General features: G+C 38.9%; 1 protein-coding gene across 1 annotated transcript in view; it reads left to right on the top strand.

Moving 5' to 3' along the window:
• ADAMTSL1 (ADAMTS like 1) overlaps window positions 1-24,023 on the top strand; it is a 170,129-nt gene that overhangs the window by 5,572 nt on the left and 140,534 nt on the right. The window contains exons 3-4 of the mRNA XM_037372631.1: window positions 12,698-12,743; window positions 23,558-23,794. Of these exons, the coding sequence (XP_037228528.1) occupies window positions 12,698-12,743; window positions 23,558-23,794 (283 nt within the window). The remainder of the gene's footprint in view (window positions 1-12,697; window positions 12,744-23,557; window positions 23,795-24,023) is intronic.

Here is a 24,023-nt window from a genome sequence, read left to right as displayed (position 1 = left end):
ACCTGGAATTAGCACAGTATCAAATGTGTGATAGCTTTTCCTTTTCCCTGGTCTGTGTGCAATTGCTGATTTAACAAAGGGTTTAAATGATGAATTTTTGTGCTAGGCAAGCATTTTTAAGTCACTAAGAAAAAGGCAGAGAGGGAGCAGGTGAAACTCATTCAGACTTTGAAGCTTTTGAAATAAGCCTGTGTGCATGAGTATTTCAAACCTGGCAAGGCTAGAACAAAATGTTCACTTCTCTGGGACAATTCTTGGTACAGTTTATCTCATGTGTTTGCTGTATATAATTTCATGGCAGCATGAAAGAAGATCCTAGATACTTCTGGCAAATGAGAACTGGCAACCCATTTAGATGTTTTGGAACAAATTAATCCTAAATATTTCTCATCCTGGGAGGAATATTCATAATGCCTTATGTCTTTTAGTTCTGTATGAGGTCACTTTCAGGGCATTACATGAAAAGAGAGAATCCAGTGCATCTCCTTTAAAGAAATGCAAAAACTAACTGTCCATTCCTAAACATAGTTAGCATATGCAGCTAAATAAAGGAAAACAGTTTTCTTTCCAGCTTTTCTTTGCCAAAGTTATGTTAGTGCTTGTGTTGTTTGTTTTGGGAACATGTTTTGTGTTCGGTCTTCACAGCTGTGATGAAAGAATGGAAAGTGTTAGTGAGAAATTCTATTTTCTAGTGGTTTAGAAGGCAAACATTTCAGGGTAGGGGCTGTTTAACAGTACAATTCATCAGAACAACTGGTCCTGATTATGCTAAGGACATTTAGTGTGATAGTGGTATAAATAAATGTGCCATTCGTACAAGCAGACAGGAGTTGTCAGCCCAAGTGAACCATGCATCCCAGTATCCCATGCTGACAGCAAGCAGCATTGGACGCTCCAGTGGCAGAATAAGCCCCAGGAAAACAAAACCTTGCTAATTAGTAGTTAAAGACTGGGCTAAACCTCAAAGCATGACACTTTTCATGCTCTTTGTTGGCATTATCTCTTTATAACTTGCGATATTCTTGTTATTTACACAAAAGGACAGACCTCCTGTAAATGTTACGGTTGTTCGCCTCGACTCGCTTGAAAGTGAACCTCTGAGACTAATTATATATTGGGCGAAGAAGTTTTTTATCATTCCAGAATGTTTTGCCCTTCAGTTTCAGGTGGCTTTGTTTTTGTGGTGGTGGTTTTAGTTGGTTGTTTTTTTGGTTTTGGGGGTTGGTTTGGTTTTGGTTGGGCTTTTTGCGGGGAGGAGGAAAGAAACTCCTCATCTGTCTCCATCATGAACTGTCATGCAGCACTGCTGGTCAAAACCTGTAGAGTGGAGAACGACAGACCACTTCTGTTCTACTTGAAGGCCAAGCTAGCAGTGCTTCTACAGAGAACTGAGTTTTATTAGTTATTGAATACCTTGGCTACAGGGATGCTGGAAATATATAAGCGGAGCAGGCGGAGAGACACTGCAATACAGTCTTAGCCCTCTTCCTTGGAATCTAGCTGTTATTTGTTGCAGTCTGCCTGTTGTGCAGTACGGCTGGAGTTTGTCATCCAGAATAGTGCTTGGTAGTACCCACATACCTTCAATCCAAGTATTAATAAGTGTGCAAGCTGATTCAAGCAAACTCAAAACCAGTAATAAATAGCTGAAAGTTCATTAAATACCTGAAGTTCATTGCATTTATTTAATTTCTCTGTATCCTAATACATTTTCAAATCATGAAAGAAATTATCAATTATTTTATGCCAAGTTCACCCATCCGGCTCCTAAAGATATTCTGCATGCTCTGGAATTGTAATGTACTTATTGAGAAGTACTGCAGTAATATGAACAGTGTTTTACTGTTTCTAGGCTTGGTTACATGATAATTGTGATTGATTTTGTTTTCCTATCATATTCCAAATTCATCATCACTTTCTACTTACGTGTGTAGATAGCAGGAAAGCAGCTTGTTCTAGAATTTTGGGAATGATTGGGAATGATTTTAGGGGATAATAGATAAGTAGTCTTTTTTTTTTTTTTTTTCTATTTCAACCTGCTTAGAAATCCTACCTGTTACTGTTGTTGCAGTTTCCAGCTAAAACAAGAAGCAGGGAACAGCTTGTGTGAGTGTATAGCAGGTTATGGTTATGGAGTCCCATAGATACTAAGTCTGGTTTAAGGGGTCAAGATTTGAGATTATTACTCTTACCTCTGGGAAACCATGTATAAAGTGCTGAACAAAGTGTAGGTTTTCCACCATTAGATGAGGGATGTATGTTTAGTAGCATAAGAAAGTCAACATTAACATCGTCCTGAAAAATTTCTCTTGGGAATAATAGTGACAGGGATTTAAGAAAAGAAAAAATCAAAAAAATAAAAGCAAAAAGTCACAATCCAAGGGTTTTTTAGATGCTTCACACTGGCTCTGTTACTTGCTGGAATATATTCTTTTCCCCCATTTCAAATATCTCCCTTCCTTCCTTCCTTCAGCTGATGTCTGCCTTTTGGTAATGCAAGCAAACCATCAGTGTGAAATATCCTTTCCACCAGCTCTGCTTGCTAAACTAGCTGAAATGATTCACTAGTTTGGTTGTTCAGCCCACTGCCATTGCATTCTGCAGGATGAAAAAAGATCTGCATAAATGACTCGGGTTTATTGCAGTTTGACACTGTTGATCAGTAAAATAGCCACCAAGACACACTTTTAGAGGATACATTTTATGAACTAGTTCAATGCGCTAAAATTACATCACTCCGATGCTCTATGGCATTTTTCATAAGGCAGAAGCTACTCAACATAAATTGGATTTATGTCATTAAGGAGTAGTATTTTCTCATTTTGATCGCACAGATTATCAGTTCACAAATCAAGCATCAAATGACTTTCTGCCTGTCAGATCATGATGGAATAGATGCATGTTACTCATGTTACTTTGAAGTTAAATAATAGAGTAAGAGCCCATTACAACAACATTGGCTAGCGCTGAAAAGGGGAAACATCAAATGCTACATATTTTTAAAAAATACTGTTGAAATATTTCAGCTCTATATACCTTTAATACCAAAACATTTTCTACTGTTGTGTTGCTGCTTCACAGCTGAGTTTAGAATTTAGTCCAAGCGTGTGGGCTGTGGCTCCTAGCTAGTTTCAGGCTACCATCACATACTCCTCTGTCTCAAGGGCTTAGAATGCAAGAGAATCTGAAGTTTTTAACATCTAACATTATTAGTAAAAGGTCCTGTAAACTCTCCAAGTGAAAAATACAATGGAACCGTTATTCTACTTTTTGAGTTGCCTCTCTATCAGACAGATGCTAACATAAATCACTGCAACTATTACGTAATGATGTAAAGGCAGTGTGCTCTAATCCTGGCACTACTAAGTAAGGCAAATTATACCACTTTATGAAATGTTCTTATGCCATCCAGAATGATCATTTTAAATACTGCGGGCTTTTATGACTTCTAGAATAAGGTCTTTGCTATCTTGAGGTCTGTAGAACAAAGAACAAAATAGTTTTGCAGAAATGCCATCATAATTAGTGGATACATCCACAAAAGTAAATAACATTCTGATGAAGCATTCCATGTCACTCAATGGAAGTACAGTCAATGCCATAAAATTCTTAGGTCACTTGTGCTACCACATTATTTTAGAGCATGGTTCTCATTACCCTGATCAAAACTATATCTGTATGCTAGCTTAGTATATTACTTCCTGCAAGTGACCTTCAGGATACCTCAATAACTGGCTTGTTTTCTGCTTCAGTTGATAACCATAGCTGGTTTACTCTGTAGAGGATATCCTCTATGCTATATTGGGTGATTTCAAGCATTTGGAAGAATTTTGAGTATATATTGTTTGTAGATGCTTCTGGTTAAAGCTGTTCCATCTAGCAACATTTTAAAAAAGGGGGGAAAAATCTATTTACTTTGGGATCAGTCAAATCTGTTTTTATGAAAATATTTTCTACTTTCATTTTCTGGACAAACATTTCTGTTTTTAGAGACAGATTGCAGTACTAACTCTTCCTAATGGCAGAAGCAGCAACAATCTTAAATTTGAGTTAATGCTATAAAAAGCTGCACATTTCACACAATCTAGATCAGCATTGTAATCTGTGGAGTGATTGCTGGTGGTCTTTGGAGAGCCAGTTAGTGGTCACATTGTGCTGGCTGCCCTAATTTCCAGCTTCTATGCCCCAGTGAAGTAGCTAAAAATATATTAAATGCTTTCCTAGTGTTGTTTTCTTGTGTAATTCATTGCTAGAGCTGCCACAGGAATGTTATATGTTGGTGTTTTGGGTGAAAAACTGATCTGCGTTAGTACGAATGCTAGTCAGCATTGTTCCTACAGATGAGTGATGGATATGGTTTCCATAAATCTGTCTCTCTTTTGAGAAGTAGCCTGCCTAACAAAAATGTCTGTGAAGCCTTCACTTGGATGATGAACTGTTCATAAGTCCAGGTTCACTGGAGGAGCTCTTGTATATTCATAATTCTTTCAATAAATCTGTTCTGGGATTTAAATGAAAAAGAATTAAATCAGCCAGACTTTTGCATGATGTGCACTTTTTGTAAGCCTTACTACCTATAAAAAAGAAGTTAAGATGTAATTCTCTAAAGCCCCAAGCAATAGATTGTACATGAGAAGGCATGACCATTTCACTGGAGCTGGCTGACACACGTGACTCAGATCCAGGTTTAAACTTCCTCAAAACATGGGGAACTTAGGTTCCTGTTCAGCACATTTGTTTTGTAAAGACCAGCTGCAAAACTTGGATCCAGATCTGAGTTCAGGCATGTTCAGATTTGGGGCATTAGTACTTTGGGGCCTGAAATATGTTCTAGATGCTGTTGTTGTGATATAGCAAGCCAGGTGAGGTTTAGTATTGTGTTTTCTTTCCACTTTAGCTGTGAAGAGACCTCTTGCCTCTGTTTTGCTGAAAGGCACTTCTTTAATTCTTGCTTTTTTTCTGCCTTTCTTAGCTAGTGAGCAACTGAAAAACAGTTACAACTGTAATTGCTTTCTGTACATCTGCAATATGTGTTATATGTGCAAATCTAAAGCAAAAGACACCTTTTAAAGATTCTTAAGAACACAAAAAATTCTGCAGTGACAAACTGTGTCACTGCAATGACAAAATTTAGTGAGAGATTAAATGCATGGAAATAAACAGTAGGCTGAAAGCTCTCTGAAAATTTTTTCTCCTTCTTTTCCTTTATTTTTCTCAGATTTTATTTTTGTTATTTTAATTTGACTAGCCAGTTATATTTTAGTGAAACATTAGGGAGTGTCATTTAATGTCATCTGTTTCTTAGAAAATAACATCCAGTTGCTCTGAATAATGCAAAGAAGGATTTGAAATTAAAAATTAGAATAAACTCTATTCTGTTCAGAAATCTGTGCAGCAAAAGTCCAAGGTCTGCCTGACTTTTGAGTAAATATAATGCCAGCCTCAAAGTCCAAGGGTAGCAGAAGCTACCCAGATTAAGAGTTTTGTATGGGGTGGAGCACTATTGGAGCTGTGGGTGATCATTGTTTGTACAACACTCCCAACAAAATTCCCAAATCCAAACTGTTCCCCTCATCAAAATTCCAGAATTTAAAATGAAATTGTGACACAAGCATAATGGTATCTTTAGAAGGAAAGGCTTATGTCTACAAGACCAATATATATATATGTTAGCCTTCTCCGGACTGTATGCTGTTTTGGCTAGACTGCTAGAAATAACAACTTGATATTGGTAGCTGGGCTAGCTACTTTTAGGTTACTTTGGTTATTCCTTGCGCTAGAAACAAAACTTTAGATTGGATGGAATTCTCTTGGGAGCATTCAACACAACTTCAGCAAGCATTAGGTAGCCAGAAACAAGTAGCTGTTTTACACTAATACCGCCGTGAAAGGGACTTATCTTTGAGAAAGACTATTTACTTCTTCAAATTCCTAAAGTCAATCAGGTTTTGGTTCAGGCTAAGTATTAAATAAAGGCAGTTTTTCCTTTTTTTTTAACACCATCTCTTTGATATAATGTATAGTCATATTCCATACATGCGTATCCATACTCCATTCTTTTGATTCCAGTGAATTTACTCTAGATATACAGCAGAGTTTCACAGAGTAAAGCCCACTGTGATGGCTTTTTAGTTAGTTCAGTACTCATCCCCTTCACGTACATAAGGGTCAATGCTTATTTAATTATATAATCATAGAATGTTTTAGGTTGGAATGGACCTTTAAAGATCACCTAGTCCAAACCCCCTGCCATGGGCAGGAACACCTTCCACTAGATAGGTTGCTCAAAGTCCCATCCAACTTAGCCTTGAACACTTCCAGTGACGGAGCATCCACAACTGGGCAACCTGTTCCAGTGTCTCACCACCTGCATCATTAAAAAGTTCTTCCTTATGTCCACTCTAAATCTATTCTCTTTCAGTTTAAAACTATTGCCCCTTGTCCTGTCAGCAGAGGTCTTGGTAAAAAGTCTGTCTTTCATATAAGCTCCCTCTATATATTAAAAAGCTGCAGTAAGGTCCCCTGGAGCCTTCTTTTCTCCAGACTGAACACAGAATCACTGAATAACTCAAGTTGGAGAGGACTCATAAGAATCATCGAGTCCAACTCCCTGCTTCTGGAAGGACTACCTAAAACTGAACCATATGACTAAGAGCATCACCCAGGTGCTCTTTGAATTCTGACAGGCTTGGTGCCATGACCACTTCCTGGGGGAGCCTGTTCCAGTGGTGGACCAACCTCACAGTGAAGAACCTTTTCCTAATGTCCAATATGAACTTCCCCCGATGCAGCTTCATTCTGTTTCCTTGTATCCTATTGCTAGTCACCAGAGAGAGTAGATCAGCACTTCCCCCTCCACTGCCTGCCTTGAGGAAGCTGTAGATTGCCATTAGGTCACGTCTCAGCCTTGTCTTCTCCAAACTGAACAAACAAAGTGACCTCAGCCCCTCCTCATAAGTCTTGCCTTCAAGACCTTCCACTATCTTGGTCTCCCTCCTCTGGACACATTCTGATATCTTGATGTCCTTATATTGAGACACCCACAATGGCATGCAGTACTTGAGGTGTGGCTGCAGCAGTGCAATGTAGAGTGGGACAATCATCTCTCTCAACCAGCTAACAATGTTGTGCTTGATGCAACCCAGGACATGGCTGGCCCTTCTGGCTGCCAGGGCACACTGTTGACTCATATTCCACTTGTCTTCAACCCAAACCCCCAGACGTCTTTCCACAGGGCTGCTCTCCAGCCTCTCGTCCACCAGTTTGTATGTATAACCAGGATTATTCTGTCTGACATGGAGAATCTAGCACTTGCTCTTGCTAAGTTCCATATGGTTGGTGATTGCCCAGCTCTCCAGTCTATCCAGATCTCTCTGTAAGGCCTCCCTACCCTCCAGGGAGTCCACAGCTCCTCCTAGGTAAGTGTCCTTGGCAAACTTGTTTAATGTACATTGGATTCCTGCATCCAGATGGTTTATAAAAACTTTAAAGAGCACTGGCCCTAAAACTGGACCCTGGGGAGCATCACTAGTGACTGGCCACCAGCCTGATGTGACCCTGTTTACTATAACTCTTTAAGCCTGACTCATCAGCCAGTTGCTCACCCAACATATTATGGAGCTCTCTAGCTGTATGCTGGACATTTTGTCCAGAAGAGTACTGTGAGAGACAGTATCAAAAGCTTTTCTAAAATAAAAAAACCTCCACATCTTCTGACTTCTCTTAGTCAATTAGATGGGTGACTTTGTAATAAAAGGAAATTCAGTTACTTAAACATGACTTTTCCCTCATGAACCCATCTTCAAACCCAGCTCTTTCAGCCTTTCCTCAAAGGAGATGTATCCAGCCCTCTGATAATTTTTCTCACCTTCCTCTGAATCTGCTCTAACAGGTCAATATTTGTCTTGTAATGGGGACCCCAGAGCTGGATGCAGTACTCCAGGTGGGGTCTCACCAGAGTGGAGTAGAGCAGGAGAGTCACCTCCCTTGCCCTGCTGGCCATGCTTCTTTTGATGCAGACCAAGATAAAATTGGCTTTCTGGGGTGCAAGTGTGTGTTGCTGACTCATATTTAATTTTTCATCCACAAGTATCCCCAAGACCTTCTCTGCAGGGCTGCTCTCAGTCAATTCATCACTCAGTCTTTTTTGATATCCGGGATTGCCATGACCTTGCACTTGGCCTAGTTAACTCTAGGAGGTTCACATGGTCTATTTCATGTCAAGTATGATAACATTATTTACATCAGAATTGTTGTTTCCCTAATAAGAAGATTGCAGAAAATATTATGTATGCAAAAAGTAGGCCTTTGGTGGCTGCAGACCAGTAACCATGTTTTTATTTGCCTAGCCATCTTCCTGTGTGTACTGACTCAACTTTGTATTTTGCCTCCTTGTTTATTTTCTTACTCCTGCAGAAAGAATATTTATAAGATCTTTGACTAAATTTGCCTGGGAAAGTTGGCTTGTCTATCCCTGCCCACTTTTCTTGTCTCAAAGTTACCTATTCCTGTAACATTTCTGGTATTTCACTATTTCAACAAGGTGCAGAAGCCTATAGGAGACAGTCTCCTAAACACAAAGAATGAAAGGTTTTTACAGTTGCAATGCCAAGCTGCATGGCAAAACATACCCGTGCATCTGCACAACCCATTGCAGCAGGCAATGTGCTTATCAACAAAAGGATATGGAAAAATGTTTACACATCTTTTGAAATTATTGTCAGCTGAAGTGGACATGAAGTTGAGCAGACCCAACCAGACAGTTTGAAAAAATGAACTCATCAAGTCAATGCAGTCCTGATGCATCTTCCTTTTTCATAACGATTTGATGTCCATGGCCTTCCCTTACACCTCATTTGTGGGAAAAAGAGGTATGCTGAAAGAATAAAAGAGACTCTGTTTTCCCCAGAGAAGGACAAACATGGAAATTGTATTGAGGATGAGATTTGGGAAGGAGGTAAGAGGAACACAGAGAGGAAAGAGAGATGCAAGATGGTGTTACTGTGTGTAGCCTGGCCCCACGCCTGCTGGCACCAGGGGAATGGGAGGGCTGACGCAACCCAAGATCTCATGGGAGGAAAAGGGCACACAGCATACTTTTCTCACAGGTACAGTGCAGAAACCAGAATCTGTCCCAAAAGACTGGTTATCAAGGAGTGTGAAAATAAAGGAAAGTGAAGATTGCCCAACATTACAACCACTTTCAAACTGCTGTGATGAACAGTAGCATCAGCGTTCGCATCCACAAAAATAACCCACCTCTAGCCCATAGTTGCTGGTTTATGTGGAGACTTGTTTCTTAAGAAAAGCATTTCAAACCTTGACGACTGCTGAGAGTGGCAGGAGTTGATGAGGTCCTTCTCTGCAAATCTCTTTCGTCATTTTTGGTAATTACAGATAAAGGCAGCTTTGGCATGGGCTTGATATTCTTTCTGGCATGCATTACTGCAAGATTTCTAATTCTAGCTGAGCACAAATACACATCTACTTTAGACTTTTGGAGGTGGGAGGGAGTTGAACTAAGTCCCCCCACAAACGAGCCTGGAGAAATAAATACCAGGGTTTGGGGTTTGTTTACATTAGAAGAAGTGAATATTTTAATATATTAAAAGTTGTTAACCTCTTTCAGGAACTTTACTGGAAACAAGTGGCTAGTTTTGAAGAATGAAACATGACTCCCAATAGCTTGTTTTTCTTTCATATTCATATGATAATAATTGGCTGTCAAGCCAAACCCTCCCTCAGCTACCTTTTTCCTCTGCAAAATCCCCTGCAGTGCATAGATAACAAAGGTGAGAAGCACCTCTTACTGCTCCCACTCTTTGTGTGCTCTTCAGGACAAACTTGCCATTTTGGGTGACTTCTGACTTTTTCCAGGCAGCTGCATGTATTCCTTGTTGATGTGAGTTCTCACTTATACACTGCAGAGGTTAGAGGTTGTGTGGTGACTGTATGTCATGACATAATCTCCCTAATCTGCTGTGGTCCTTCCTTGTGTGTTAAATGCTGTCTACTGTGACATTGTGCAAAGCATCTATGCTGACTTGTGAGACCCATAGCATTAATCTGAAGCCTGCCTAGAGGAGAAAACCTAGGCTGGCCTGGTGTCATACAAGATGCTGTGTATTTCACTCTGGCAGGATTAAGTTCACTAGATGGTTTCAGCTTCCCTATTATAAGCATAGACAGGGTCAGAAACAGAATTCACTTTTAAAAATCAAAATTTATGCCCCAAAAAGCTATTGTTTAATTATATTTTTTTTCAGAGTCATTTTAACCATCCATTGATTTTCTACAGATCCTATGACTTGGAATCCAAAAGTAGACACCTGAGAGATTCTGGAATACTGTTATGAAGCACCATAGATCTGAAACACAAACTATTCAGCAAATCTGTTGTGAAAATATACCACCTTAGGCTGAAAGCAGTTTGCCTGCTTTCGTGTGATCGGTGATAACTGGGAAACTAATGTGCTTAAAGAACAAAACCCCAAAGTCTGATCTTGGAGAGAGGACAAGGGGAGTTTTGCAAGAGTGGATCCTAGTGTTCATGAATCATCACAGCACTAATGATCACAATCCAGAATTGCACATTTTTTCTGAGCAACCCTGGCCGTTAGCCAGAGGGAAATTGGAAGAAAAATCTGAATAGTTCTCTGGCATGTGTCTAATGAAATTATCTATTCTTTTCCCTAATGCAAAAAATAAGTGAAAAACAAGTGAGGTTTTTCTCATTTCAAAACAGAAAATTAAAGAAACTGTGAAAAGAAAAAGAAACTGTGGGGCAGCTGATAGAAAAGAACTTTAAATTTCCTTGGTAGTTCAATGGTTCTGAGGTTAATAAATTGTGGTAATTGAAATTATGGTAACAACAGGTCCGTGTGAAACAGAGAAATGTCTGATGGGTTGAACGGCATTTCTGAGAGTCAGATGGGGTATGTATCAAGCTTGCTAGACAAGCTATTCAGTGTGGTGTACAAGGTCTGCACTAGAACTGCCTGCACGCTGCATAATACACTTTTTCCTTTGCTACCTATTGCTGTAAATCAAGAGTACGTCTATGAAATTTAGTGGAGTGTAAAAGGTTTGGCCTGCACCACAGTATCTCTACCAGATTGCCTATATTGTTCAGGAATGTCTGGGGAAAATAAAAAGAAATTTTAAAATTTAAATTTTAAAAATTTTAAAATTTAAAATAAAATTTTACTTGAACTAGTTTTATATAACCGTACAAAAGCATTTAATTAGAGGTATTTCTATTATGCTTTTAACAGCTTGCTTTATATGCCAAATGCTACACTACAGAATATGCATCTTTCTGGTTTTTCTTCTGAAAAAGTTGTAGGGTTTATGTACTTGTTTATCTTCTCTTGTGATCATTTACACCACTGTGATATGTCTGCAAAACTGTTTTCCCTTGATTTTCTACTCACACAGGTGTAAATGATTTCTGGAGGAATTTCACAGTTAAGTCTCATGGATAAAGGTGGAAGAAAGGATGACTTCAATAATTTAAAGGAAAACTGCTCAGTTTATTTTAGAGTTAACTCAGTACGGAATTTTTTTTCTGTTTTTAAAAAATGGAGGACTAAAGAATGACACAAATGCATGCAGACGCTGTCCTTTCTCTTGGATAGTTTGAAATGGCTTGGATTTTAAAATTCAGTCTTGGCAGAGATGCAGTCCTCAAGGAATGTGTGCTTGTTAAATCCTGGCAAAAAAAAAAAAAAAAAAAAAAAAAAAAAGAAAAAGGGGGGGGAGGCTGTGAAATTAAGAATTTAAAAATGTAAAGAATTCTATTATTTTGAAAGATAATCTTTAAAAGCCAAACACCACATTCTGAACTGTACTGTGGACCTTCAGAGAGTAGCTGTCTGAACTCATAAACCACATGAAACTTCCCCTAAGGTCAAATACTCGGAATACACGCTGTGGAGTTCTAAAAAGATATCTGGGTGTTGACCTCTCTTCTGGGAGCCTTGCCAGCATCAGGGCTGGCATGGGTCTGCTGTAGGGGAAGAGCAGGAGAGCCATGGAGAGCACACGTCAGGGCACGTGCTCTCCTTGACCTCCTTTGTTCCCAGCTGCCCTTTGGACACCGCTGATTCCTGTGCAATAGGGGACTGGGAGTAGCAAGGGGCTGGTGGATGGGGGGAAGTTTTATGCTCTCCTCCTCTCATATCAAACTGGGAAAAAGCCCTGTCCTGCTAGCCTGTCATTTCACACCACTGCAGGCAGGATTCCTTCCTCCCAGCGCACAGGTTGTTCCCCAGCAGGCAAAGCCCAGCTGCTCAGACTGTGTCGGTGCTACAGGGTGAGCCTGGGCAGGCGCAGAGCTGTGTCCTCGTGAGATTGCTGTAGATAGCTGGCCAGACATGTGGCATTATTAATGTGATTCAGATGGTGATTTCCAGCTAGGCTCCCTACACGGACCTCCAACCTCATTCATAAACTGATGCCACCTTCTAAAACCACCTTTGCTTTTTAAAGCAAAGGTAGGAAATTGAGGAGTTTTAGAATTTGTATCTCCGCACCTTTATAGGGACAGAAAGCACTTTACTTTGGGGAAGAAGGTTGATGGGGGATTAGGTGATTAGAGATTTTTGTAGGAAAGATGCTGACAAAATAAACATTATGTGTTTGCTTTTTATATTCAGTTACTAATGTTTTTGTGTTTGTTTTTAATTTTTGGATACAGGACCTGTGAAGGGCGAAACATCCGATACAGGACGTGCAGCAATGTGGTAAGTGAAATACAGCTTTGGTATGATACAAACTATCACATATGACAGTCACATCCATATAATGCCAATAATTCGGTAATGTGATAGTGAGAATACTGTAGCAATCTAAACTGCCTTTATACCACAGGACCAAGGGCAAACCTTTGTCAGTTTCTTGAAAAGCTGATGCTGAAACTGTTTGGAAGGGATTGCAGTCACAGTCTTTCCAAACAGAGTGTCAGTGAAACTTCAGAGCAGCAATTTACAAGCCCCTGGCAGAATCAAGACCAGTTGTGTTCCCAGTATTACTTTGGTAACCAGCTGCCTCACATTGAGCAGTCTTTCAGGCTGGAGGATTGAGCTGCTAAAGATTGAAGACAAATTAGTAAGAGATATGTGTTTCTGTTCACCTGTGCCCTCCCAGCATTGGCATTCTATTGCACGTCTTAGAAAAGCAGTTTTAGGTAGACTGCACCAATGTTTTGGCCTTTCCAAAGGCTCTTGCTTGTTTTTTATATATAATGAATATAGTTTTCAGTACAATAAAATAAGAAGCTTCAATTTCTGTGCTCACCAAAGTGAAAGTGTGTTTTCACTGGTGAAAATGGAAATAGAGGCTTTCATAAGGAAAGTTTTATTGGGTGCCAAGAATAGTAAAAACTCTCGAATTACATGGAGAAATGTCAGTTTTACCAGTAAAGATGGAAAATGAAATCGAACTTGCATTGGACCAAGCTTTCTCATACCTGATAGGGACATATTCAGAAGCCTTTCAATAGGTGCTTTGTCTAAAAAAAGTTTTAAAAATGAGTACATTCCCTCATATTTAGCTTATATGTTCTTCAATAGACCGCAGCTCATAATGAAAGAAACTGCTTCTATCTGAGTTGTAGTCTCCCATGCAGTAAGATGTCTCACACTTCTTTTTCTGGGTGTATTCCTTGGGTTCCTGAAATCTCTCATTAGCCTGGACATCTGCTTCATTAACTGACAACACCTAGAATAGTCAATAAATAGGTCTGTTAGCTGATAAACAATCCAATTCTATCTCTGAGGCATTCAGGCTATACCACAACCATGGAGGGAATGGAAAGGTTGATTTGTGGCAGTGAGGTTGCATGATGTAGCTTTGTGAAGTAGGACACAATGGGGGAAAAAAAAGAAAAAAAGAAAAAAAAAAAGAAAAAAGAAAAAAAAAAGAGATACTGTATACTGGTAAAGGCTAATTGAAGTACAATTAGACCCATCAAATTTTTTTTGGTTTGTGAATGCAAGTACACTGTAACAGTCCCCTTTCCTTTCTGACCTGCCCTATTGTATGCTAAGAGCAGTGAGACAAACCCTGCTAGTTCCTGGATCACCCTTGAGATGCTGGGGTTTTACCTGTGTTGCAACCCTTATTTTGGAATTGAGTTTAACTTTTCAACATAAGGAATAACTTTTTTAAACCTTATTTTTAGCTTAGGTTCTGCTTTGAAAATGTGTACCTGAACAATTTTTCTTTAAAATAAAACCTTGCATAGTTCTGTCAGGCAATTCCTTTACATACCTTGTATTTGGCAACACTTTCTCCAGACTTTCCAACAGAGCAGTCAGGCATGCAGCTGCAGAACTCAATTATTTCATACCAAATAATCCAAACTGAGTTTCAAAGTGCTTTACTATGTTGAAATCAGTGACAGTTCTGCCACTGACTTATGAAGGCCGAGGACTGTATTTATGATTTTTACCCCTTTGTTTGGAGAGGGTAAAAAATGGGTTGTGCTACACTGTTCTTTTCCTTAATAAAAGGACTAAATGAGTTTTCATTGTGTTTGGTTTTGGTAAACTTGCAAAACTGGCAATAAAGCAAACTACTCTGAAGCTTCTGACTGCATCATACCTTGACCAGGCCCTCCAAATACAACTTTATGTCATAAGAAAAGTGCTTGGCTGTATTTATTTCACAGACATTTGCTTTCAGGAAACAGTATTTTCTATTTTCAAAGTATGTTGAGTATTTGAATCAGATGTTAGGCCCTTCCACTTACCACCTTTACTAATCTGAGATACTGTGCACCAGTATTCACAATATCAGTCCCTGCAAGGACACTGCCTCCATGGTCAGCATTAGAACTTGTGGGAAGATCTTGCCACAGCTGTGGTGGTCCTCAAGCCCCATGTTTCTGGGGCTAGGTACCACTTTGAAATACCTTGTGTGGCACCAGTGGAAACCTGAAGCAGTTTGGGAACCCTGGATATGCATCTGCACTGAAATCCATTCTGTTACTGAATTGTGTAGCTGTACTACTGAAATACTGTTTGTCTCTCAGAATAATGAAAAAGAAAATAATATACTTTCTCTTTAATGAGGTCTACTGTCTTTGCCTCCAAAGTCCAAGGATGCGTGCACACAAATACAGCCTTGGAAACAACTCATTAACCCCATGGCTTGTCGTGGCATTCTGCACTGGAAAAGGCACACAATATTGTGTGTGTGTATTTTTGTAAACTCAGACTTTGCCTTTTAAGATTTCATCCACAAAGGCACTTAAAATCAGGAGGACTAAACTTCCAGGCTCAAGGAGACCTACATTTTCATCTGTTAGATGAAAGTCTGTTGCTTTAAAGGAAAATGAGAGCAAATCCCCATCCCCACCCCCGATTCCAGATTCCACCTCTGCAAATGAGGCTAACTATCATGCCTTGTGGAAAATTCTTTTTTGATTCTTGTGGAAGTCATTGAGTCCTGAAATATAAGCTTTCATTACCATTAGCCTGTGCATTGCTTGAGGACTGGTGTTACTGTTCATAATATAACCGGTCTTTTTATTTTCTGCAAACTGTCTTTCTGTGAACAGGCATGGGGTTTTTTTTATATGGCTGTCCTTACAGGAAAGGATAGGTAATCATGTATACTAAAAGCAAACTCTGTGTTTCAAAGATGAAATTGGAGAATGGGAAGAATACTTCTTGGAGTCTGGCAATGAACACGTTTTCATAGGCACTGTCATTTGCAAGATTTTGCTACAGCTGGTTTTAATTCATCCTGAAAGGGGGAAGAAAAGAATGAGATAAAGAAAAAGAGAGGCAAGGGAAGAGAGTGACATGCCTGTTTCTTCAGTGACCTGTATTATTAAAGATGAACCATTTTGCATGGTATAGACTAAAAGAGAGCTTGATACTGCTATCTATAAAGCTTCTGAGCAGCCTTTAGAAGAAAAAATCCTGTCCAGTGTGTTCACCACTTGCTTTGCCTGGTGTTGATCAGACACTAGAAAGATTATGGGTATGAACCCACATGTGTAAATAGTAAAAGAAGGAATGAGGGAATCTAAGATGGTTTAGGGTTGAATTGCATCTGCTTTTTTTATTTTGACTATTCATATTGACTCCAAGTATGTTTCCAGTCATTTTAGAATATAATCATGGGAGGGAGACAGGGAGTAATTTGTTTTTCTTTAGAAAATCACTCTGAACACAATAAAAAAAGTCTTTGTATCTAACTGGGTTGTTACACTAAACATTATGCAAAATAAAAAAAAAAATATTTCCAAACTTTGAGTAGGATTATTTTACTAGTTGGTTGGTTGGTTGTTTTTTTTATCCCAAGCTAGCATGCTCTCTGTTGCTTCTTCTAGGCATATTCTTAGTTGCCAGGTTCGCTCCAGCTTTTGTACCAGGCTATCATGCCACCTCATTTGTCTTTTCTCTTTTTTCAGTCCTTCTGCCACTATGCTGGTTTTTGCTTTCTCTCCCCCATTTACAAGAAAATCTATGTGGATTTTTGTTGGAATGTGTACTGTCTTCATGCCTTCTCTCTTCATTCTTCTCAATTATCAAAACCCTTATTGTGATTGAAAATATTTTTATTTTCCCTGATACTTTTTGTTTTATTGTACTGCTTTATGAACCAGACCAGAAAAAAAATTAGAAGGAGGAGACTGGCACTTCATTCCCAAAAGACTTTGCTTTTTGTATTTACTTGTTTATACCTGCCAGCATGATGATGAACACTACATATAAATCTGCTCTTGAGATTTTGCTGTTTGACATGAAAACAGACAATGATGGAAGCTGCACAAAGTTACTAGCTCTTTCAATAAGTTTTAGAGCTGTTCTGTTAAGACTAAGATAAAATTTGTAGACGTTAGATCCCATTAATCAGACCACAAAAATTTGTTAACACCACCTGCAGCTCTTTTTTATATACCTCACTTTCTTCACTTGGCTGAAATACCATCTTTAACAACATCCCGCATTTTTTGGCTTGCATTCAGACAAGCTACTTCCACCCCTGTTTCTTATCAGTTCATGCTGCATTTTGTACACGTCAGCACTGGTATTGCCCATCTTCACTTTCAACAAGATGACACTCCTCTTTCCGTGCACCAAAGCCCAGCCTGTTGGAAAGTGTCAAACCCAAACTTCCAAATAAGGGCATAATTCTCAGAAGCATTGGCTTAAGTGTATGAGAACCATCACCATCAGGTAGAATTTTTTCAGAGCTACAAAAATGATTAGCAGGATTTAACTTTCCTACCCTCTGGTGGCTAGAAAGGCCATGTGAAGTCTTTTGCTATCAAACCTCTCAGTTTGCTTTTTGCAGTAAAATGAAAAAATAATAGCTAAAAAAAAAAAAAGTATTAGCACTACATGTACCTGTTTATATAACCAGGTTTACTTAATGTCAGTTTAATTTTTAACAGGAAGTTCTTCCAAACTCAGATCATTTATTGTGGCTACAGTCTCTTCTTCAAAATGCTGGATTTTAATAACTACCATCATATTTCTGAATGGGTGCATTTTAAAGTCTCACTGTGTCATCTAGGAATTATTTCTTCAAAACAAGTGTTTTTAGTCTGTTGCTGATGGTAGCAAGCTTTGACTTCCAGATTTGCTATCTTCACAGCCAGCAGCCATGAAACTTTGGTTATTGAAAAGTAGAACAAAAAAAAAACCCAAAAAACATTGCTGCCCTTCTATGTAAATATATCCAGATCTTTGTAGGCCGAACAACCTGGATCACTTCCATGACAGTGGCATATCAGGACTGTTTAGGACTTTTCAGGACTCTGAATGATTCATAGGTTTCAATTCAGTATTTCTGATAATAATATTCTTTTTTTATTTTAATATATCTTTTTTATCTGCCAGTGTAGCACCCATGGTGCGTTTAGGAAAGTGTACTCCAATATTATGTAGGTGCATTAGTTTTTGACTGAAAACTAATTAGAGGTTTTTCAATCTGAAATACAAGTTACTGTATCTAATTTAAACTCTTCATTTTAGTATTATAAAGGTAGGAACAAACAAAAATTTTAAATAGACATGAAAGGCTGTGTATTGAATTATTTTCCAAAAATAGGAATTTGGTTTTTTTTTAAAAAAGGCATTTTTTTTGTCAAAAATTGATTTTATAAATATTTTTGATGACAAATGTTCATGGAGGTTTCGATTTATAATTCACTGACTGTTTTAGCTATCATATCCACTCCATGTTTATTTAATAGAGTAGAAGCATCTGCTGATATTCCCTCATTTATTTTGCCCATATTATTTCTCTCATGCTTCTCTCTGTCAGATATTGCAGTGTCTTGGGGTTGTCAGCAAAAGCTATAGTATGAGCCCCTCTCCATCTAAGCAGCTAGGCGTGATCCTAATGTATTTAGAAGTTCACAGGAGTAGACTAGTGAAAAATATGGCTGCAAGAAATTTAATTCAAGCTGGGCACACAACAAGGCTTCAAGGCCAAGTGGAGTTTCCATAAACCTTTAGATCTCTTAGGTCTCTGTACTTTTATCTAAAGTTCTTATTTAGTCTTGGGCAAGCCCCTACTTGAGGACCTCAGGCTTTCTTTCTCAGTCGGGAAATCAGCGCAGCTGAAATGCCATGCGTACTTCATGGAACCGGTTCAATAAGCTGTACTGTCAGATGCTGAACAGAGTAGTCCAGTTGTTAGTCGTTTTTTGCACGATGAGGAAAAGCTCCAGGTATAGTATATCATTCTTGGCCTCTGCAAATATACAAGCATACATATTGTAAACTGTTTTAAGGTTCCTTGACTGGTTCCACCTATCGCAGCCTAGATACGATCATCCACATTTCACCCACTAAGTAAACTTTAAGAAGCCTGACTCTTTTTTGTCCCATGAAATCTGATCTACCTATCACCATCAAGGGACATCTGGGATTCATCTTATCTTTTCCACTGGTTTGTTGATTAATAGAAAATGTTTGAATGGGATTCAAACATGGCAAAACTCCATGGACATTATGAATTACAATAGGGTCAAATAGGAGGTCAATTAAAAAGAAAAAATTTTGGATGTGAGGAAGCAAATGAAGCCATGATAATACGGCTGCCATTAGGTGCCTAAGAGGTGAAGATGAAACACCTGTGTTTATTTTAAAATAGGTTTCACACATCAAAGGAATTTCTGATCTTCTTTAAAATTATACATATATTTTCACTGCAGTGGAGTAAACCTTGACCTGATAGGATGAACAGGATTACAGGTATCCAACACAGGCTGTGTTTCAAGAACATCTCATGAGCCTTCACAGGCTAAAGGTCATGAAACAGCCATCTAGGACTCACAAAGTCAGAGGAGGAACAGTTGTTTCCTATTCACTGGAAATTTTCTTCCCTAAAAAGACTTAATGAATAGGAAGCGTGAAGATAAATGGACTTAGATGGGACTTTCAAGTTTATTAGGTCTTTCCTCAATCTTCAAGGTGTACAATGGCAGAGGTTTCTCATGTCTGCAGGGGGCCACAGATAATTTCCAAAAGAAAACAAAACCAGTCAGATTTGAATATAGCACCAAAGCTGAAGTAAAATGAAGCAGGACTGCAGTGCTTTTGCGGCCAGACACCAGCACTGCTGCATGCTCCAAGCCAAACACAGGCCATGCGGATCTGGTTAGCTAAATACCTTGCAGAACTACGTAACCCATGCAATGATATGCTAACTTGGGTTCATGGCTGCACTGGCTTGGTCTGTGACTTCTCGCTGTCTCAAAGTGTGGGCACACCTTTGCCTGTCAATCTGTTGTGCAGATAGGCAAACTGCACACTGTTAGATAGCTTCCAGGATCAGACCCCTTGGTGGAGTAAAACGTAACTTCACTCAGGCCAATGCAGCAGTGCTAGCTGGCAGCTGTGGAGGATCCCCTTCCACCAAGCTCCCATGGACATACCAAAACCAGGCTGATTTTTTTCAAAGGGGAAAAGACTTTGCGGAGTCAGTGTCTGTAGTTTGTCCTGTCCAGAAGCCAGCACTGCAGAAGCAAGGCACAGCAAGACTGCCTCAGAATAGCGAACACTATCTAAAGGTGTGCAACGTGTTTAGAAGAAAATGACAATTTATTGCTTGAATAAATATGCAACAAAACACTGGCTTTGCCTTACCTGTTATTTCAGCAACTGCAATGCTCATTTATAGGCTGTGAACTTATATTTTTCTTTCATTATATGATTGCACAAAGCCCGACCTGAAGAGGCTGTGATCCCCCCTGACTTACAATACAACAATAAATAGTATGTTTAAAAAAAAAACCTACCAAAACCATGGACAAGATATTAATAAGCAGTACCGAGTTTTGCACGGTTCCTACTCTTTCAGTATCAGTGATCTGTGTCTAATGACGGGTAATATTCAGACCACTACTTCTCTTAACATCGTCCATTTTAGTATGAATAAATATTACACAGGTTATGCTAGCGTTATGTGTGTAGGTGCAAGTACATATGCTTTCTTAACTGGAAGGAATGTTTCCCCCTGAAGGAAAGGGATCTTCAAGACGTAGATTTAGCATTCAGAATTTCAGCAGGAGAAAAGTGACAGGCCAGACTGTGACCCTTTTTCACATCTGTGTGCCAAGATAAGTACGCATGTCTGCATTTTTGACTGCTTGAATGTATTCTTCAAATGGCTTCGAGTTTCACATTAAAACTTTTTAAACACAAGCTCTACTATTTAAATCCATTGTTTTATTTTGATCATGATATCAAAGATTGGAAGTATTTAACATTGGTCCTGGTCACCTGCCGTGTCCTGAATGCTTGTTATGTTGACTGTACTTTTTTTCCTTCTTTGATTTAAAAATAAAATCCAACACAACAAACATAGTATTGAATACTGTACAAAGCAGGATTATGAACTCTGTATGTCATGCTCTTCATTAGGCCTTTCTGTCTTTGTAAAAACAAAGCTATCACAAGCCAGGAAGTTTCAAAGATAGAGCCAAGCTTGAACCAAACAAGAGGGTTGGCTTGGATCTCTGCACAAGCCTACGCCAAGCCAATAGACCTGACTGCGCTCATTTACGGACAGAAAAATTCAGAGGAGGGTATGCATCAGAATATTTTGTGGCAGGAAATAAGACCACAGTGCTCCTCTTCGCTTATCTCTTCCCCATTAAAAAATAGAGCTAAAGCAGATCTTGGGTCAGGCTGTAACTGTCTTGTTCACCCTCTGTTTAAAAGCAGAACATAAATACCACTTTTTTCTTTAATTACACAGCTATAGAGGAATAATGAATTTCCCACATATTTCTCTGCTCTCTTTGGTCTGTGCTGCTGTCCAAACTTTGTCCTGTATCAACATTTTGCCCAGACTGCAAAAAGGGCCTGACTGCCACTAGGTTTTTCTGGAGATTTTAAAATCAAACTGAAATATTCCCAATATTTTACTTTAAAAAAAAAAAATCTTCCATAAAATATGAATGGAAAAACTGTCTGCTGTCTATGTCCTCCAGCAGTAAAATTCCTTACAAGCTTGGACTTTGAGCCTCCGCTTTCAAAAAGGATGAATGAGCTCTGGATTATTGCCCTTTGATATATATTTTTCTAGAGCAAGATTTAGTCCAAATCCAAATTTTCCCTTACACCTTAATCCATTTAACACTCTGTAGCAGGAACACTATTCCCTTCAATTTAGCAGAACTTTTGATTGGAGCTCGCCTCATTACTTTGGGGCTGCATCACTCTCAAATACCAAGCAAATTAACTAAAAATTTGCTTTGATGTTACAAAAAAAATAAGTTGAAGATCTGTGGCTTAAGGCCACAGCTTGTATGTTTTTGTAGTTCACTACAAAAGGAATGTTTGGAGTTGTGTGATCCAACGTCACTGAACATTCAAACAGAATGGGCATAACCACATTGCCACTCTGCTGTGAATGAGGGACTGGGTTGGTTATCCTGGGTTTGAGCCAAGAGTATTACGAATGACAAATTTATAGCCAAAAGTTTGCCAGTTTTCTTCAGGAGGAGAATTTGAAAGTTGATTTTTAAGACAGGTTTTACTTTACTGAACAATAATCCTTTAATGTCACAAAGTGACATGTGGCCCCCATGCCATTTGTGTTGAGAGCTGTGAATGCTGCCCTATTTACAAAGAGGCAGAAAAGCATTAGTGAATGAAGGTGTAGAAAAAGATCTGAGAAACAGAGGTGATTATTTAAACCTCAGATATTTTGCCTCAATAGCAGCAAGACTTTCCTAGCTGGGAGGATAAGTAGTCTGTGAATAAAGTTATCATTAACAATACTTGAATTTCTATAGGATGAAGTAGTTTGAGGACAGAGAATACAGACATCTTATAACTTATTGCCTAGTTGTATATACATCAAAATCCTTCCCTACCAAGTCTATAATTGACATTTATTAGTCTCTACCAAAACCAAATGTTACAGTCTCAAGCAAAGGGTATGACAGGTATTCATCCCACCTGGTATTTGACCAGGTATCATTGAGGAGCAGATTTCCTTATAGCAGCAAGGTGGAGGACTATGGGACCTTAATAATCTGAGGCAGCCATATTTACTGGCATTTTCTTTTTTGTCACAGTTCTCATACTGTTTAATGTTTTTCCTAAAACTTAGCTCCTGATTCCTGTAATTATGCGAGTAATTCAGGTTACTTCTAAGAAAAACAATGACTCTCTAGCCTTTGTGGTTGGTTGCACAGGAAAACTTGAAATACTGTTCTTCAAGGACCAAAAAGTGGAAAGGAAATAAAAAGAAATCATGTTTATTTTGCCTGAAGTCTCATGATTTTGAAGGTCTTCTTGCTCTCTTGAGAACTTGACTCATGGTTTTCAATGCTAAATGATGGTAAGAAAGTATACGTGAATAAGAAAAGCCTCACGTTCTCATCAACAGGAGACTTTAAGCAGTACAAGTGGTCTTTGTTTTTTGTATCAGGTGTACTGAACTCAGAGTAGGATTTATAAGTCTCACAAACTTCCTGAAGGATTAACAAAAGGTATTTTAAAAGTCTTCCCAGTAAAATAATAATATCTAATTATGCAAGTTATAAAATCTTACGTTAAAGAAATGCAAATAATGTATCACATTTTTCTGATGCTTGTTGCCCTACCTACATACCATAAATAAATTATTTAGGTCACTAAGGCAAACAAAAAAGGAGAGCTTACCTAAACAAACAATTTAATCACATAATTATTTTTTCTTCCTCTTCAAACAAAGAGGAAAATTTGACTGGAAGAGAGTGGCCATGGACACACTTCTCCACATATGTGCACACGTGGAAAGAGATTCAGCAAGAGCATTTCAGGGCTGTAGTTAAGATACATACAATGCATTTCTTATTTCTTAAGCATATTTACACATGGTCTTGATGTTCTCTCAGTACTTGTGTGGAAAGAAGAAAGAAAGAAAGGTATAATTATTCAGTTGAATTATGTGTTGCTGTAGCTATTTCAATCAGTCTTCTTTGTCTAAACAGAAAACTCTATATCTGGCAGCTGCGGAGCCCAGCTGGCTGCATGAGACTGTGACCAGCTGTCCCGAACAGACCCGCTGACCTTTTCCCCTTCCCTTGATGCAGGACTGCCCACCAGAAGCAGGTGATTTTCGCGCCCAGCAGTGCTCTGCTCACAACGATGTCAAGTACCAGGGACAGTTTTATGAGTGGCTCCCTGTCTCTAATGACCCTGACAACCCATGCTCACTGAAGTGCCAGGCCAGAGGAGCGGATCTGGTTGTGGAGCTGGCACCGAAAGTTCTGGATGGGACTCGGTGCTACACTGAATCCCTGGACATGTGCATCAGTGGCTTGTGCCAGGTAAGGAGAGAAGTCCTGCCCGAATGCCTTTCCTCATGACTCCTCCGCTCAGTTCTCTCTCACATGCTCACTCTCTCTCCTCCTCCATACTCATATCATTTTAGGGTTTTCTTTTTAATTATCTGTTTTCTTTATCTTAAGTTGACCTCTGTCTGGAAGAGATGTACTTTAGAGGTTATTTTTCTCACTTGATGCTGTTAACTTGGGTTTTTTCAGAGGAATGTATTCT

Source organism: Falco rusticolus, chromosome Z (assembly GCF_015220075.1).
Source record: "Falco rusticolus isolate bFalRus1 chromosome Z, bFalRus1.pri, whole genome shotgun sequence".
Lineage (NCBI taxonomy): Eukaryota > Metazoa > Chordata > Aves > Falconiformes > Falconidae > Falco > Falco rusticolus.
Note: the sequence above shows the minus strand (reverse complement) of the source record. Positions and strands in the feature narration are given on the sequence as shown.